The 18565-nt window shown below is 40.4% G+C and overlaps 1 protein-coding gene across 1 annotated transcript; it reads right to left on the minus strand.

Annotated features, from left to right (window-relative positions):
- Positions 1-8670: 8670 nt before the first annotated feature.
- Positions 8671-18143, minus strand: PRPH2 (peripherin 2). Its single transcript, XM_013949768.2, has 3 exons — positions 17490-18143; positions 15067-15313; positions 8671-8911 (listed from the first exon to the last, which is right to left on the minus strand). The coding sequence occupies exons 1-3, from the start codon at positions 18068-18070 to the stop codon at positions 8675-8677; spliced, it is 1065 nt and encodes a 354-aa protein (XP_013805222.1). The 5' UTR covers positions 18071-18143; the 3' UTR covers positions 8671-8674.
- Between the last annotated feature and the right edge of the window lie 422 nt (positions 18144-18565).

The following is an 18565-nucleotide window of genomic DNA, read 5'->3' on the forward strand; positions in this document are numbered from 1 at the left end:
TTTGCTGAGCTTGTTGCTTCAGGTATGTCACCTTGTTAATCACAAGCTAACAAAAATACCTGGATATGCAACATCTGCATTTTCCCAGCTAAAAATGTAAGATGATTATATTATTAGTGTCATTTACTTCAGTCAGCTAAACCTTTCTTGACCTCTACCAAAAAGTCCAGTCATCATTTTAAAGGACTGTAAGGTGAATTTTATAAAGGGATGAAGGTTGAGGTTCACATTACTAATTTTTTTTTACTTTGTTCATACTTAAAGATAATATTTGTTTGTACTCTCCCTAATCTAATAGGAGGCTCTCTCTTATTCTGGTGAAAGTACACGACCAGGATTACACCTGATGCCTTCTGACTGGTGCCAAGAACCAGTGCTGCCCACGGCTCTGTCAGCTGCTTATTCTGCGGTGGGTATTGGGTGTGTGTTGACTGCAATGAACTGGTGCAAGCCCCTGGATTCTCAGCCTGTTTCTTTCTTCAGCTCTCTTCCCGTTCCTTGCAGCTTCCTTCTATGTCCTTCAAACTAGTCTTCATGCTAGAAACTAAGCAAGTCAAATTCAGGCCCCTTTTCCCACTCTGGCTTTGGGAAGAACCTGGACTGACAGATTTGATGCTTCCACACTGTACAGTGGGCCTAAGTGATTGGCTGATGACTTACTGGGGCAGTGAGCCACCAGAAGTCTGGCCACAGACCTTCAGTTCTGTCCTCCTCCTTTTGATATGAATCCCTACCAGCTCTCGGGCTCCGGGCCTCATTTACATGCATTTTATTTTATGCAAAATGACTCAGTGTTTTGTTCAGAAGCTCCGTCATTGTCTCAGCTGCTCAGAAGTTGAATTACAGAAGGGGAGCTGTCTCCCAAAAATCTCTCTCCGCATCAGAGTCTTGTGTACTGGCAGCTGTGATTAACCAAGTATGCAGTTTGCCTCCCTTCTGCTCTGGGGTCCGCTCCCCATTCCTTTCTAGGAAGTGCCTTTAGGAAGAGGCAGTGAATCTATGGGTCATTGCATCCCATGGTTCAGGTCACTTGATAATATGTTTTAATCAGTTTTGGCCCTCTATCAACCTCTATCACTTGTAGCTCGCTACCAGCTTGGTTTCCAACTGCTGACCACTTACCCCGAGCATGAGGATTGAGCCTTTTTTTGTCTACCTTGCAGTCTTATGCCTGGTCCATATCTCTCCAAATGGATTGCAAAGGTGTTGTTATTGAAAGCCTTTCCAAAGTCAAAGACATCTACTGTTCAAAGAAACTGGCTTTACAGAAGCTTTCTTGTACTAAAGAGAAGCTGAGGAGGAACAGCTGTTTTAAACTAAATCAACAGCTGTGTCACTCTTTGTAGGACCAGGTTAGGGTAACTATCTCTTCCATTCATTCTTCATTCATAGCAATCTTAACATATCTCCTACGACTCCCTATTTTTGCACCACGTATAAAAACTGCTTCTGGATATATCTATCTTGATGCTGTGGTTTATTCATTCTCTGCTGTTTTTCTGCTTTTCTGTTGCCTTTTCCCACTCTTGGCATGCAAGGATGTGCTAAGATCTTTTCATTTTTCTGTCTTGACCAAGAGATTTATCAAGTGCTCTTTTCTTGAAGGAGAAAATAGAGAGAGAATATCAGTTTCCGCAGTGTGCCAGGTGTAGGAGCTGAGAAGTGACAAGCACTGATCTTCGTCTCCATGACAGCAATTAAATGTTACTTTTTCGTCAGTTTTAGAATATGTATTTTCATAGTCTCTTTCCAGATAGCGTGAGCTTGGAGGTGGTAAGTTTTCCAGCTTGCTTGTCATTTGCGTAGGATCCTTGAACAAAACCCAGCCTGGCTAGTGAGCCCTAGGCAGGGTGGGTCAGCTGAGCTCGGGTTAGTGATGACATCTGTGTAGAACATGCTGGGATGTCTGAGTGACTTATCAAAACCAGATATATTGCTTTGAAATTAGCCATATTTTTTGAGAAATAATATGTAGAACATATTTCTGTATTTGTAGTACTGTAAACATGGAGGGTGCTAAAGCATGTTGCTAAATCACAGAAAAGGTTACTTAAGAGGCAAGGATATCAGCAATATGTACAGTGATATAATTTGCTAGAGCATTCTCTACCCAGTGATACTGCAGGATTAGAAGAGTAATTTTTACTCCTCATAAAGACACCTCTGAGAAGCCTGCATTGCCTTGTAGTGTTTATAGCAAAAAAAAAAAAAATCTTTTGGAATGTGCAATTTAGCACAAAGTAAATTGGAAGGGGAAAGAAAAAAAAAAAAATTTCTGCAGTAACTGTTTGGCATCCAAGGCTTAATGTTGCTGAACTAGCCAAGCATCTTATCTGTGTGTATTTTAAATCTTTAAATGACAAATTTTGGTGATCCACTTCATAAAATGGTATAGTAGCTGAAAGATCAGAACATTGCACAAACTCTGAAGCAAAGTACTTTGTGTTGTATTCTCTTTTTCTCTATCTGCTCTTTCAAGAGGCAGCCTTTAAGCTCCTTTCCGTCCCTACTGTCAGCTTGAACAGGATGGAGCTGAAAATAAGGGATTTTACATTTTTTTTAAGGTAGAGGTAAATGCTGTGCGATAATGTGTGCTATTTGGAGCATGCTGAAGTGCACAATGTTCAATTGGAGGCCAGGGAGTGACTGGCGTGAATGACTGTTGATATCAATGCATGTGAGATATTTAAGAAAAGTAAAATTTCAATGTGGATAGCGTTTCAAATGGCTGGGCAGTTGTACAAAAGTTATGCAGGTGTTGAGAGGTATCACATCTGTCTGAGATGGCAAAACCAAATGTGGTTCCTTCCCTTCATGGGAACATGGCACATCGACAGGGTGGGTGGCCCTGCCCCTGGCACTGCCAGCAATGTGCACTTGGTTTCTGGGGTCTCCATCTTCCCTGGGGTCTGCACGAAGCTTTTGTGGAGTTTCTCCACAAGTTCTGGTCCCTGCCTGATGTCTTTTTAAAGCTATCCATGAAATATAAAATCCATGGTGTTTGGTGGTCATGGCAGGTAATGAGCATTGCTGGAAGTATTTTTTACCATCTTGTTTGTTTTTTGCTAATGCTGTCCACATTTCTATCCACTGTAGTTTTGAAACTTTGAGGCCCCCTTCTATCAGTTTCTTTAATAGGCACTTAAATGGCTTGGCTTGCCAGTGATGATAACGAAAGGCGGATGGGATTGTTTCCTCCTCTCAGATTTTCAGGATGCTCCTATAAGGCTTCACCAATGACCAAGCCATAGTTGCTGAATACTTTAGAAGGGTATGTGGTGCTATGGATGCGTACTTGCACGAGCAGCACTCTTGATTGAGTGCTAGCTTGTAAAGTGGGATAAAAAGTCATTTTGTCCCACTGTGGTAGGAGACTTGCTGCGGTAGTGAGTGGCAGAAGTGTTTATCTGAAATCCAGATATAACTGTGGGAGTCTTTTTCTGAGCAAAATGCTTCCTGGAATTACTTTAATCCACTTTTAATCCACTTTTAACTTTACCTAAACTCAAGAATAATTTATACATTATTTTTTAATTTTAGTATTTGAGAAGTGGAGAAAATTCTGTGATTAAAGTTTTTAAAAATATGCATGCAACTATTAAAGAATCAATTATCTCTGCTCTGGATTAATTTGTATCATTTATGAAAGATCTGTTCATATGAACATTGTGAATTCATATTATCCTTGTTTATGTTTTGCACCTGTGTTTTTAGCATCACTGACCTTAAGTTATTGTCATTTATGTCAAACACTTTACAAAAGTGTAAATAGGAAAATTCACACTCATTTAAGAAAACATTGGTCTAAGCCAGACCTGTAGTACTGTCCCTTGAATGGATTACTTTCAGCAGCTGGGAAGGCTAAAAGCAATTTTTGAAACAAAAGCTTTGCATTCTGGTGACTGTGCATGTCTTGGACCAGATAAAGGCGTCAAGTGTTCACTATCCTGTTTGCATGTGCTAATATTACTGAATGGAAAATGTCTGATGTATCTAAAGCTAAGATATACCGGGAGGAATAACAGCTCTTTGACAATGTTGTTGAACTCTGTTTTGTTGTGTAGTTTAAAGTGATTTCTGTGGTCTTTCTTCAAGAATTATACTTCATTTTCATCCTTTTAATCTTACCAAGATAGTCTATTTGGGGTGCTGTTTGCCCCAGACTTTGCTGTTGGAAGCCAATACCTTGGTCTCTTCCTTTCACTGTCCCCCTGGCTGAAGTTGAGCCTAACTGAGTTTCAGGTGTCTTGTGTCTCCTGATTTGTGATGACTGGCCCTGTTTTGCCTGGCAGCATAATGTCAAACCTGTTAAGGACTGACTGACTTGTGAAGAAGTGTGACTTTAATCAGATGATATGCTGCAGACCTGTCCATTTGACCCTTTCTTGCTGAGTTTTCCTGGCCCCTCTGATGCCAACATTAGCCTTTAGCTCTGGAAAATTGGCTTTGAGAGCCATGGTACATGGAAATGTAGCTGATAATGAACTTTAATGGCTGACTTCTGTTTCTCGACTTCTTTTTAGTAGAGGCAGGTTAATCAGGTAATCCTTGTTCTGTATGTGTGTGCTTATTTAGATGGGACCCCTGGTCAGCGGTTCCTCGGGCACCACATGCAAGGAGAAGGCTCAGGGCTGCTCTGGCATGCACAACGGCGCTGGATGCCCCAGAGAAGTGTGGTGCGGAGTTCACGCATGTAATGGGGAGCCCACAAAAGCTGAGCTCCAGGCCACTGTTCCTTAGAGTTTTCTTTGGGATGAAATTCAAAAATTCAATAAAATGCTATGGGATCATCACATGCAGGTTCTTTGAGACTGGTGTTTTACTCCTTCAGGACTTTCTGAAAAATTGCTTCACATATGGAATACTTCAGATTTCACTGAGGTAGCTGCACTCCCTTTTACCAGAAATAAATTTGCCTAAGCCTTCATCTCCCCACAGGGGGCTGTTATCACATGACACCATTCTATTTCTTTGGCCTTATCTCTTAATTAACTAATTGCTAATAATGCTCTTTTAATCAGGAAAAAAAAAGTGTTTGATCTACCCTCATTTTACATTGATTATGTAAGGTTTGGTTTTTTTTTTTTAACTAAACAAATCAGGTGAAACTAAATGATTGTGTTTCTGGGATCCCTTTTACTTGTATCAGCCTTGAAAATCTTCCTTCACCATTAGTTAGGAAGTGTGCTGTGCCTAGGAGCCTGATATAGCAGTCCGATGGTCTTTGCTAAGCTGCATGCTTGCATTTGCCTGGTATTATAAAATGTCCAAGCTCATGTAATGCGTGAGGGCTAATCTTATCAATTGTATTAAGGCTACTTAGGAATTAATAGCTTTAAGGAAGCTGTTTATATTTTCTCCTTTAAAGGAGAAAATTTTAATTTTCTATGTCTGTTCAAATAAATGTCACCAGTAGAATGGCCACTTTTCCTAGGCAAGTCATTTTTAAAAGTAAGTGATATTTCTTAAAAGTTTGCTCTTCAAGGCCTCAGGCTGGCTTTCAGATCTGTATACTTGGGTTTAAGCTGCTAATCCATATGGAGGGTACCTAAAAAGAAGTGGCCTGGTTTGTATAGTTAAGCTCATGTCCTTCTGAAGTTGATGTGAGCTGAAGTTTTAGTTTGAGAATCAGGGCATGGCTCTGGAAGTTCTTGAATTGCTCCAGGTAGGCAGGTTTGACTACTTGAGCTTTAGATGTAAATTTAAAATAACGATGCTTTCTTTTGAATGTCTGTTGCAAGTTATATTTAAAGGGGAAAAAAAGAGGTAATAAACCCATTTTTACCAATTTCCAAAGATCCTGAAGATGCCAATGATTTTGGTTGTTCAGCAATTCTAGAAGTGAAGAGGATAATACTAAAATGGTCTGGCAAATTCTGTTTCTAGTAAGACGAAAGTGATTTTGGAGTCTGTCTGCTGACACATGAGAAGCTTTGCTTTCTCCGAGTATTGTATAGAGGAAAAAAGCTTCCCACTTGTAGGAATGCATGAAATAGGTTAAAAAGTGAATTCAGAACCAAAAAGTCAGCAAATTAAAGAAAATCTGTATTAAATTGTATATATTTAAACATTTTCTTTTAACTGGTTTTTACTTGCAATATAATTTTAATACCTAAATTTACATTTGCAGGCAGCATAGATATGTTTATCTAGAACAGCCACAAGAAAATATATTTAAGATTGGACGAATGATATATTACACGTAATATAATACAAAGCAGTCATATTACAATCTTGTAATAATCATAAGATGTTACAAAGATCTTAATTAACCAGGAGATTTTATTTTAGACAGCATTAGCATATATACTATTTGTTCTTATTTGTATGAAACCCCAATTCCAGTAATATTCTTTCTTAAACCAGACTCGGGCAGTCTCTCTACCCTCCTAATACTATGAGACCATTGCTCTTGGAACTGGCTTCTCCAATATGGTGTTGAAAGAATAATGTGACAATTTGTTATGTCTCTGTAGTAACAAACTGAAAAAAGTGGAGCCCACAAGTAATTGGAGAGTCCTGTCTGCAGGAATGGTCTAAGCCAAACTTCTAGGACAGCAGTAAATCTAGATCTCTCTGAAAAATCAGATGACTGGTCGAGTAACTTGTATAGGTCACAGCACAGTGAAGCCTCACAAAGAAAAACTGTGATCCTTGTAACGCAACTCCTATTCATACATGTTTCCTCTGAAAAGCTCTTCTCTGATAAATGTGGACCTGTCATACACTATTGAAAATCCTGTTCTCCTATAATGGACCAGCTGAGACGAGCAGCAGGTTGTACAGATTACTTACTGAGAAGAAAGCAGTTGGTTTGTTTTACACAGTTCTGCTAAGCAGAGTTGTCCTCAGCAAAGCAATGAAAGATAGGCTGTGGTGAATAGCAAGTTGGCTTTTACATTAGTGCCCTCATTCTAGTCATTCTTACATACAAAAGACAGAGTTGATTTTGCTTTTTTTTTTCCTCTTCATTATTATAAGTAAAGGAAAAAGCATTTCAGCTTAGCTTTGAAAAAACTGGAAGGGTGCCACAAATACCTGCCATAATAAAGCTTTGCATGTGGATGGCCTGAAACAGCCCGGCCACTGAAATGGAGACTTCGGCTCAAACTGCTCAAACATTCCTACCTGTCCCACCGATAACTGGTTTATCCCTCCTAGAAGGAGTTGCTTATGAGTTTGAACAAACACTGCAGGAGCTGTGATGCTGGAGTATTGCTGGGGGAAGGGCACAAGTGATTAAGAATTAAAACTCTTGAGCTGTACAGTGATCAGGTAGCTGCAAGCATTGCTTCGTTTGGAGACCAGCCAGGTGGAAAGGATGTTCAGAGAAAACTCTCCCACTTAAGCCACAGGAAAGTTGACGTTTTGCACAGCTGAGTTAAAACAAAGCCTGGGGCCTGATTCTTAGCTGAGGGACTGCAAGATTTAGAATTGTCATTAGGGGAACAGGTATGGGTTTGCTCTCTCTGGCTTCTGTCTCTTCAGCTGAATTTACCTGGCAGCTGCAGAATAATTCAAGATGATGTTCCTTTACTAGAAGCCACGCACTACAGCAAACTCTTTCCATGTTTTATTCCAACTTATATATAAAAAACTATGACTGTGGTTGGAGGGATGCAGCCATATGCTAATTGTACCTTCTCTTTGACTTAAGAGATAAAACAAAGGGTACCATATCAAAAATAAAAGTTGCAAGTTTGCAAACTGGTCCTTTCAGGAACTGATTACAACTTACTTGTTGCTGCCTCAAAGTTTGAGGCTTGAAGTACTGGCGGATGAATGGTATCCATTTGCTAGGATCCTGGAAAACATTTAACATGTTAGTTCTAAATAGCCATTTTTTTTCTTGTTTTAGAAGTAGTTGGGCTTGAATACTCTGGAGAAGCTGAGATTACATATTTATGTCCAGAATAACTGTAACTGGCACATGCTCATAGCATTGATTCCACCTACTAAAAGAGGAATCATGTAAGCTTCTGCTAGTTTAAATAAAAGATGAAGTATAAGCCTACCATACACTCATTCAGGATATACTGGATGCATATAACCCTGAGAAACAAAACCCATAAGATGTACATAATGGAACATTAAGGTAAGATTTAAGAACACAGCAGAAATACCATCTCTTAGCACATTAACAAAAAATCACATTATATGAGAATTTTGTTAAAATACCATTATACTAAATTCTATATAATTCTGGAAAGCCTTCTTCTTTGGAATTCTAAGATTTTACTCCCCCTACAAAAACTGTTAGTCTTAAAAAGTTAAAGTATATAAAGTACGCTGATAAATCAACTTGAGCAAAAAATATTAACTTTTCAAATTCCACTTTTAATTTCAAAATAAGGTGGGATGCATCATAGAGTGATGCAAGCCTTTTTATTTATTATTATGATTTTTTTAAACTAACTCTCCCTGATAAGGGAGCAACATATGAGTAGTGCAAGTCCTGGTGGGGTTATTTCCCCCAGAAGTTATGAATATGGTGTACTCACAATGTGGATAATTGTTTTATCCCAAGGTGCACTATGTTGTATACTCCCATATATAAAAAAGCACGTGTAGAAATGTGTGTTTTGATGGTTGATATATAGCTTTTAAAAAGCAGATATTCACAATTCTCAGTTTTTTCATTCCTCTTTTATCAAAGTCCACATCATTTAGAAGCTCAACTGACCGTTGCAATGGCTGGAGTCTTTCCACCTTCCTCTCCTTCAGCCACTTTGGCGTCTGCTTCCACCTGATTGGACTTACCAATCTTTTTCAAACTCTCCAACGTGGACTTGATAGTGTCTTTCAGGCTGTTCTCTAGAATCCACCCCTCGCTTTCACATTCACGGTCTTCGGGATTTGTGATGCTTTCCAGAGAGGTGTGCAGCAGCCGCAGGCCGACCATCACGGACATCTGTGTGATGTGATGGAAAAGACGAAGTGAGTCAGGCAAACCTCTACGTGCTCCTTGGCACCTTCAGTGGCCCCCACTATAGGTGGAGCGGTGCTTGCCCTGTGCCTCTGGCCCCGTAGCCCCGTTTCAGCTTTGTGAGTCGGAGTGCAACTCTGCTCCTGTACACCTACCATCCACGCTGGTGCAAAAGGTGCCAAACAGCTTCCACTTGGGGGTTGTGAGACTCCTCCGAATGAGAGGAGCAACTTTTCCCTTTGAAGGGCCAGAAGGAGCGAGAGAAAGAGAGAGAGGTGGGAGGAAGAAAAATCCTCTTCCAAATAGGAAAGGAGAAGGTGGAAGTAGGAAAGGAGAATCACAGAGGCTGAAAGCAGTGAGCGCTGTGGGAAGTATGCTGTGCCTGTGTCCTGTGACAGTTGATTAGCAAATGGTGCGTGCACCAACTTATGAAGGAAATATTGTGTACGTGGCTGCTGAAAAGCAGCAGCTTTGTGTAGTCCTGTGCACGAGGGGGCTTTGCACATACTGCTGATTCACAGGGTAAAGAGGTTTTCATGGTACCACTGCTCCTGGGCACTAGATGCTCATAAAGCTGTTTACGTGCACAGCATTGTCCTCTGCCAAATCTACTTATTTTAACTCTAAATATTTTCATTTCATATTGACCTTAATATGCTTGGCAAGTATATTAATCTGATCAAGGAGATATTCGTGAACTGCATCTGTTCAGGACAGAGCAGCATTAGCATTTAGGCCATCAGCTTGTCCAGTTCAAATTCTGTTCTTTTTGTTCTTATAGATATGTGCAAATAATGAAATCAAGGCAGGAGGTGATTTATATCTGTTACTAGTTGTATCTGAAACAAACTTCTATTTGTGATAAAACATTTACCAATCCCAGGAGCCCTGACTGAGACTTTCTCTACTGTATTATGGGGTGTAACATCCTGGACACCAGCAGCACCCCGAAACCTGCCTCCAGAGAAGGAATGTTTTTAACCATTCTTCTGTCTTCTAACGTTGTTCAGAACAATCTGACTTCCATCTATGTGGCGCTTAGGAAGAAGAGTGAATACTCTGTGAACTAGAGGATGAAAGACAAAACAGCTGCCAGAAGAGCCAGTTCAGTGAAGTGATAGAGCAGGTGGTCTACAACCATGATGGGGCAGCAACAGGATTAGTTCAGTTGTTTGTGTGTTTGGTAGAGCTAAGATTTAGACTGCTTATTCTCATTAACTGCTTCACAGGATTTGTTCTGTAAGTGATAACTTTGTTATCCTAGCCAAATTCTCAAGGAAGTGATTGCTTCTGGTCTTCCTAAACCCTAACAGCTAAAGGGGTTGCCATCCCTGTGTGTTACTTACCTGGTGGCCCAGCTGAGGCTGATGCCAACGAGGCCCTTGGAGAGCTGCCCAGGGTCTGCAAGGTGCTGCTCTGTTTTGACACTTTGGAATTGGACAGGGAGAAAACTTGCAAACTTTTGTGTGGGATTGCAGCATTGAGCAGCCGGGCACATCTGAAGTTGGGATTCAGCCACTTAACATGGCCAACTGCAAAATTTGTACTAGGCTTTTGGACACCTTTAACAGATGGGACTTATCAAGTATGTGCTGCTTTGGATCATTCATTAGCCTATCTATCTGCCCTGTCATCCTGCTTATGTATCATCAGTGTCTCCAGACTCTTGGAAGACTAAAGCTACCTCTGGTTACCCTTCAAATTTTCAGCTTTTCTACTTTCACTCAGGATCAGAAGGAGAGAAATATTGGTCAAAGAAACAAACTTCATCAAATACTTTTCTATCCAAAGGCAGCTTTTGTGTCTTGTTTAATATATGAATATGTGACGCTTCACTCCTTGGTCTTTTAAAAGGCTCCTAATGGCCCTGAATCTGGAAATAATTTCACATTTCTGTGACTTTACCATGTTCTATGAAGACTTATTACCTTTATAGAATGTTGTGTCAGTTGATTTAAGAAGGCATAAATTGCATAATAGTAGTCTTAGGATTTAAAGTGTTTGACAGCCTTCTTTCAATCTGAGCCCTGGTTTTGGTACTGTCAGTCATAGGACTAACATCATTCATATTAATGGTTGTGCAGGTAAATGAGTGGAGAGGACAGGATCCAATAGGACTGGATCCAAAAGATTGCTATCTACCTGTGCTACCTCACTGTATGGCAGCAGGAGCTTTTTGTGACTGACTTGTGAAGTCCCACTCTTTGACAGCAAAATTAGTTGTCCTTGCAAGTTTCTTAAACTGCTCTAAGTTGCTAAATATGGTCCTGCTTTCAATATGGAAGGTGCTTGGGTGGAAAGGTGCAGCTGACCTACCCTCAGATGAGTCTGTGACATTTTCTCTCAAATAAAGACTTCCTTTTCTTAGAAGTTCTGCTCCGAAAGGCTTTGAGCCCCAGGATTGAGGAGATGGTGCAAAATGGACATTCTCATAAGTGAGCCTGCCTTTTCTGATGGATGAGAATCAAGAAAGTTGGAGACAAGCATCTGCTAAATGAATCTCTCTATCATCTCCTGTATGATAGCATAGAGCCTTGGAGCATTAGTTCTGCTAAAGTAAATTACTTGGTAAATTATGTATCCAGAAGCCCTAATGCAGGAAGCTTTTTAACAGCCCCACCAATTACTGTGTGCAAGTCTTGGCCAGGACACTTAAGAGCTGCATGCTGTGCATAGATCACATCATTATCAAATAAATTATGAAAGGCAGCTGGCATTGTCTGCTACTTCAGAAACATCTGTTAATGCCTCAGCATGCTTCAGCTTTGCAAAGATACCATGAGCTGTAGACCCTTGCTTAATAACAATCCAGTAGAGAAGCACTGGTTGTCGAAAAAACAGGGTAGTTTCATTGATTTCCCCTGGACTACAGACAAACTGCCATAAAAAAATTCTCATCATTTTAACAGCAGCTTTAAAGTCACAGGAAGAACAAGTCTAAAGTGCTTCACTGGAGCTGGACAGGGCCAGGCTGAGCTGGTGCATCCTCCCCATGGCGCGCTCTGCCTTTCATTCACCAGTGGCAGAACAAACTTTCTGCCCTGCCAGACAGTCCCTGCTGCGTGTGTGTGACTTTGCGGGGGAGCACAGGGCAGCCTGGCTACTCTGGCTTGTGATATTACTCAGTGACAAAGGTTTTTTTTATCCCATACTTCTGTGGTCCCTTTTTTTAACTCACAGTGTTGACTAATAGCTTAACAGATTGAACCTCTCTGAAATTCTCCTTTGCTGCAGTGAGCCATGCTTTTATGCCCTTCCTGCTAGACTTCTGCAATATGCCGCTCATGGACTGGTTTTGAGGGTTATCAAGAGCCCACATCTATAGTGTTGAATGCAGCAGGGAGTTTGCTTTCCAGCACACAACCTACAGAGCATATCGTACTGGCGCTTACTTGCTTTGTTAGGTTCCCAATTTCCAGAGTTCAGTCTGGGGCTCACCCTGTTATGCTGAGCATGAGATGAATCTCATGGTCTCAGCTATCACAGTATCTATTGAGCTCTGCATTATTATACTATGGTAAGAATTTGGAGTATCTTAGAAATCAGCTGTTGCCCTCCCTCCTGGTGGTCCTTACTTTTAAAATGCTCTGCTCAGGGCAACCTGGAATCCCCAAATTTCCTCTTTTCACTGGCTGGAGCAGGTTAAAGAGGCAGCCAACCTCGTTCTGCTTAACCTTCAAAAGCAAAGCCCATCTGTTTGCCAGGGTTTAGTCTGAGGCGGCTTAGCTAGAGCATGGCATGATCTTTATTTGTCACCCTGATGACCGATTGTCAGTCCTTCTGGGAAGCCTACCATTTCTGTTAGTAAAAGTAGTATGTAGATAATAATGCGTTCCCAGGAAATGTGGCATTCTGCATGTTTTCAAACAGATGTTTTAATACTTCAAAATATGTTCATTCTTCTGTGCATCTAATGTAGGAGCTTTAAATCTAAATGGCCTTCCCTGAGATCCCTATGCCCATTTGCCATGTTTCATTTTTCTGTGGTTCAAAGTACAGCTATGATTGATTGATTAGCATTTTTCTCTGTGCTTTGTACCACTTCCCAGATATCGATATTGCTAACCCAACTGGAAGAGTCCTCTGCAGGCCCCAAAAGTGGTTTTATCAAGGTAGTGCTGTAGTTGTGCAGCTGTCTTGAGTTCACATTGGTTCCAGATGCAAAGCGAAACAGGAAGCTATTTTGCTAGCATTTTTCTTTAACTTCTCAGCCAGCCAGTCAAAAAGAAAATAAAACAAGTGTAAAGCCAATATGCTAACTCCCCACTGTATCACACGCTGTTGAGAGTGAAATCTTATCTTAGCCAGGGGTCTAGACCTCTGTTGCACTGCTACTCAGGATTAAATTTTTTCCTATTCTGACTGGAATTTAAAGTGGTGATATTCCAAGGGAGACTAAATCAATGTCTGTTTCCTACTTTGCTTTCTCTCTTCAAAGTCACCCTGTTTCTCTTAAAAGCAGAGGGAGTTTGAGATCCGATCTGGACCCTTTATTGCAGAATATCAGGCCAGTTATAAATATTCAGAGGATCCAATTAATATAGCACAGGTTTGCAAATGCTTGTAATATTTCTTTAAAGCTCTACCCTGAGAGTCCTCTGATTATCTGAAAAAATCTCAGCATTTATTTAAAAAAAGAAGATGGTATTTCATATTACTTCACAGCTTGAAAAACTTGAAAGTACTACCAAGGCATACCTTGAGGAGTTGAAAATAAAATACAGTACTTCTACCAATGATATTAATGTTACTATATCATTATCATCAGTCTTCCATAAGCAGGTCCTGAGTCAGGAGTTCTTGCAGCTGGTGTTAGTATTTGTGTAGTTTTCCCCTAAGTTTTTGAATATCTTTTCAATTTTATACAGCTGAAATATCCCTCTTTTCAAGATCTCTTCATTAAAATTTGTGTTGAGATACCTGCTGCAGACTTTTTGTTTTCTTACCAAGTAATATTTCTCAGCCTGGCATAGTGGTTATTTTTAAAATAATGCAACATGAAGCAACTTTGTGATTGTTTGTTTTCCCTCTTGGTTTACAAATTATTTGAGTGGGTGTTTATTTTTTAAAAAGCATGCTCATTCCAGGAAGGATGTAGACCAGGGCTTGTATCAAAATATAATGCATTTTTTTAAACTTGCATTTATCTAAATTTAAAAAAAGCAGGCCGAATTACTTAAAATTGGCAATGCCATTTGGCAGCAGCCATTTCTGGTGTTACAAATAGCCTGTTTCCCGCTGTATCCCACAGTGATGTACAGCCCTCCCTACCGCCATGTAGGCCTGCCCTACCTCCGCAGCCAGCACCTCACGTTCCAGCCCTTGTGACACTTCCAGCCCACACTCCCTTCTCATTCCCACTGACCAAACACCACAGCTAGCAAATTGGCAGAGACCCAAAGGCAGAAGGACTTGTTTTTCTCACATTGAATAAACAGTATTTTAGCAGCAAAGCCGCACTTCAGGTTATGGGCCCCACAACTATCAGCTGCACTGTGCTGTATTTGCACCTTTTAGGCATACACACTGGGGTTTCTGGAAGATGAATAAAATAAAATTGATCCAGCTGCTTCACCTAGGCTACTTTTTGTGACCAAAAATGTTGATGGGCCTGAACAAGAACCTTAAAACAAATGCTGATCTGAAACTGGACATTGCACATGGCTCTAGGTCTCAGGTTTATCACCACATAAAACTCTAATTCCATTTTCTGGGCCATAACATACAGCCATCTCTTTCTGATGTACAGTCCTGAGTAGTTTTTGTTCCTCACTAATGGTGAGGCAGGTAAAAGCAATGCAGCTAGGTAGCTGAACTCTCTCACCCTCTCTTCCCTACTCAGCACTCTGCTTTCTGCACAAAATCTGGTATTAACATTGGTCCTTTTCTTCTGTTGCTGTTGGGATATTCTAGGCGCTGGCAGGACTGCTCTGAAGGGGGACTCTGTAAGCCAAACACCCCCCACCTGTTTCCCAGCTCTGGCTCCAGCCTGGGACCTTTTTGGCCTTACACAGACATTCATTATGTGGGTTTTGGGTCATTTATTTTAAACAGTTTTTTAATTCAGAAGTACGTGTTGGAAAATGCTCTGTCCTCCTGGAGCAGGAGGAGGTAGAAGAACTGCCATGCTGGCGAGTTACCTCAAAAAGCCAGACGAAGAGGACAATGGCGCCCATGGAGCTCATCATGCTGGTGTAGTAGTGCAGGAGGGCTTCCCTGCAGCCACGGCGCCAGAGGTTGAGTTCCTCCGTTTGGTAGTCGTAGCTGTAGTGAGCCGAGTTGTTGGTGATCTGGTACTGGATGCAGGGTCTCGGGGAGCTGGGGTTGCAGCAGCTGAAAGGGACGCCGTCAACCAGGTACCTCCCATCCACGTTGCTTTTGATGCGACTGTATGCAGGTAAGGGCAGAAGGAAGTATGAATACACTCAGGCACACACACACATAGATATACTGGAGAAAACTCAAACAAGACAGGAAAGCAAAGGCAACGTAGAATTTCCACAGTGCTTCCTGGCTGTGTGATTTCCCTGCATCCCCTGTTTATATAGTGGCATTCTTCCCAGATGTTTTCCCTTTCTGAAATCCTTTTCTACATCAAGGCTAAATAAAATCTATAATTAACTCTGCATTATTGGAAATGCACCCTCTCTAGTCACTTCTTCAATAAAATTAACTTTTAAGAAAAGTAAATGGCAGAGATGATAAATTTCATGAAGGGCAATCAAAAAGGAGTGATCATAGAATAATTAAGGTTGAAGGGACTGCTGGCAGCCATCTGACCTATCTAAATGCCAAATGCAGTCCAGGATTTATCTCTGGATGTACAGTGTGCCCCTAGTTGGGTCTAATTCCCGTTGATGTGTATGATAAGTGCTCTATACATTTCAGAGAGATTGGATCAGGCCTTGATTTTATGAATAATATAAAAATCACATCACAGAGGATGGACTCTCACTTTCCCTGGAATTAAGGAGACCTTTGCTATTGAGTTCAAAGGGGCCAGATTATCCCACCGTTTGTGTGAGCAGAGACTGTACAACACTGCAGTTCAAACCTTGAATTTACTGATTAATGCCCCTTTCTGATGCCCTATTTACTGTCACAATAGTACAAAGAAATCAGTCACCAGGAGTCTCACAGTCCTAAACACGACATCATTTGCTAAGGACAATATAACCTTGTTATCTCTCTGTGCTTTGCCCTTTTACTGCTGCTGGATTAAGTTACAGCTTTCAAATCTTCATATAATGCTGGCAAGGTGAACTTCTTATTGTGTTTTCAAGTAGCTATTTATACCCACAGGCATACCTTCACAGTGCAAATACTCATTGAGTATATTAAATAGTCATTGAGTGTATTTGTTATAACACTGAAGTGCAATAGGTTAACCCTGCAATAGCCTTCACAGTAGTGTCCTAGTTCAGAATTATAAAAATAACCAGACCACCCAACTAGCCAAAACAGTATGCACAGAGACACAAATGAAATACCATTTACACAATTAGGCAGGGATCCCATAAGATACACAAAGCTTTTTTCAAAATCACTTCAGACATTTTTAATGTATGCAGTATATTTTAAAACCAGACTGCTTCTAGTTTACAATATTCGTTGTGCAGCCATAGAGCACAAACCTAATGAATGACGTTCTCAAAGCATTCTCAGGAAACATCTCTTCCTCTAATGCTACTTCATTAAAAAGTTGCAGGTATTTATGCTCAGTGCTCACTTTTTCTTTTCAAAAGTTCATTTGTTCTCATGTACATTTTTTTACTTGTGCTTACTGTGCCTGACCTCAATTTGAGATTAATATCCTTTCAAGCACTGATATCAGAGCCATTAAGGTGTTTCTGGTCAGCAATCTGTTATAGTTTATATAGAAAAAATAGTGACGTTTTCACATGAGGTTTAAAAAAAATTAAGCACAAATATACCTTTTCAACATGTAGGAGAATGTAAAATGCATCTGCCTATGTTGGCAGCCCAGTATTGTCATAATGCTGAAGCAATCCATTAAGTGAATTTAAAAAAAAAATTCTAAATCTTAAGAATTTAAATGCATGGGTTATTGGTAAAATGTTACTGTTTCTGTTTATTTCTATGAGACTGATTAATTGCCAATATCTGAAGTGGAGCTTTAAATGTGGTATCAACAGTATATATCCAGGGGACCTGTTTTGCTAACTCAGTAAGTCCAACTGAAATCTGCTTTAGGAATAGCGAAGTTTTGATACTCTGTTGTTAGCCAGACACTTGATTTTGGGAGTAGGTATGTGTGGCTCAGTGTAATGAGTTTGTAAAGAGGTAAAAGACAGAAAAACAATTTTTAAGTCTGCTCGCCTTACTTTACGTACAAGTGGGAATCATATTTTGGTGCTTTATATTTTATGATGTTCTGGATAACGTCAGAAGAGAAAGTAATCTATCTATCTGAATGCTTGGAATCCTTATTAAACCAAGAGCAGAGAGGAAAAAAAAACATTTTACACAAAAGCCCCTCCAGCCAGCCTAACACTGATCAAATAATGATCCTATGCAATACAAACACCATTAAATCACTTACTCTTTCACTTCTTTGGAGCTGAAGTCCAGGTATCTGTTGCTGATCCACTGAACTTCAAACCAATCTCTGAAGCCGTTGTTTCCACAGCATTTGAACTCAATTTGGAGCATGTCAATTGTCTTCTTCATGAAGCACCTTCCAGGGGTGTCCGTGTCCCTGTAGAACTTCATGCTGCTCTTGAGTCCGTGAGCCAGGGTGCTCTCCAGAGATCCTCGCATGAGGAAGCAAATCAGAGCCACAAAGAAAATGAGGATGTTAAAAAGGAAACACAATGCCAAGTAAGGTTTCAGCAAAGGCTTCCACTTGGCAAATTTAGTGGGATCCAGAGAATCATAACAAATTTTGCCAGCAAAACCATTGAAGGCGCAGGATAATATACCCATCAATATCAAAGAATTGGGCACAACATGGCTTTCAGCATTGTCCATCACTTCGCTTCGCTTGCGGAGTTCGATTTTGAGGAACAGTCCCATGCTAAAAACAGTGATTCCGGCAAACACTGAAAACCAGTTCATGAGCCATAGTCCCTGAGCTAGTTTTACCCGTTTCTTCTGGCTGAATTTGACTTTCAACAGTGCCATCTTCCTAATGTGAGGTGCTGAAAGTTTTTGCAGTCAGAATCCTTTTCAGTGCAAGCAGTTCTAGAAAGAACCATTCAGGCATTTAAAAAGACTCTAAATGGCATAGTATGAAGTGAGCCACTGCTTGGTCCTTCCATCTTGAGCTCCTTGAGTTAGGTTTCAAGCTAGTAAATATTCAAAGATCCAAATTAACAATTTCACATTAGTAAGAATAATTGGCAATTAGGACCTACAACTATTTCTGGTGGTTCCTTCCAAGCAAAGGAGAAACAGTCTCAAGGTTTCAAATGATTTGATCTGGATCTGCAAGACGTCATTCTAATACCTTTAATCATTTGATCCAATTTGGAGAAATGTCTGTCAACAGATGAGTGGAAATAATCCCTCATTTTACTATTTAGTAGATTTGTTCTTTCCTATGATAGGCTACTTGGCAGAATGTGAAAATGCAGAGATAGAAAAAGAACTTTGTTAAGAATATGGATTCTTTGGTGA

Source organism: Apteryx mantelli, chromosome 3 (assembly GCF_036417845.1).
Source record: "Apteryx mantelli isolate bAptMan1 chromosome 3, bAptMan1.hap1, whole genome shotgun sequence".
NCBI lineage: Eukaryota > Metazoa > Chordata > Aves > Apterygiformes > Apterygidae > Apteryx > Apteryx mantelli.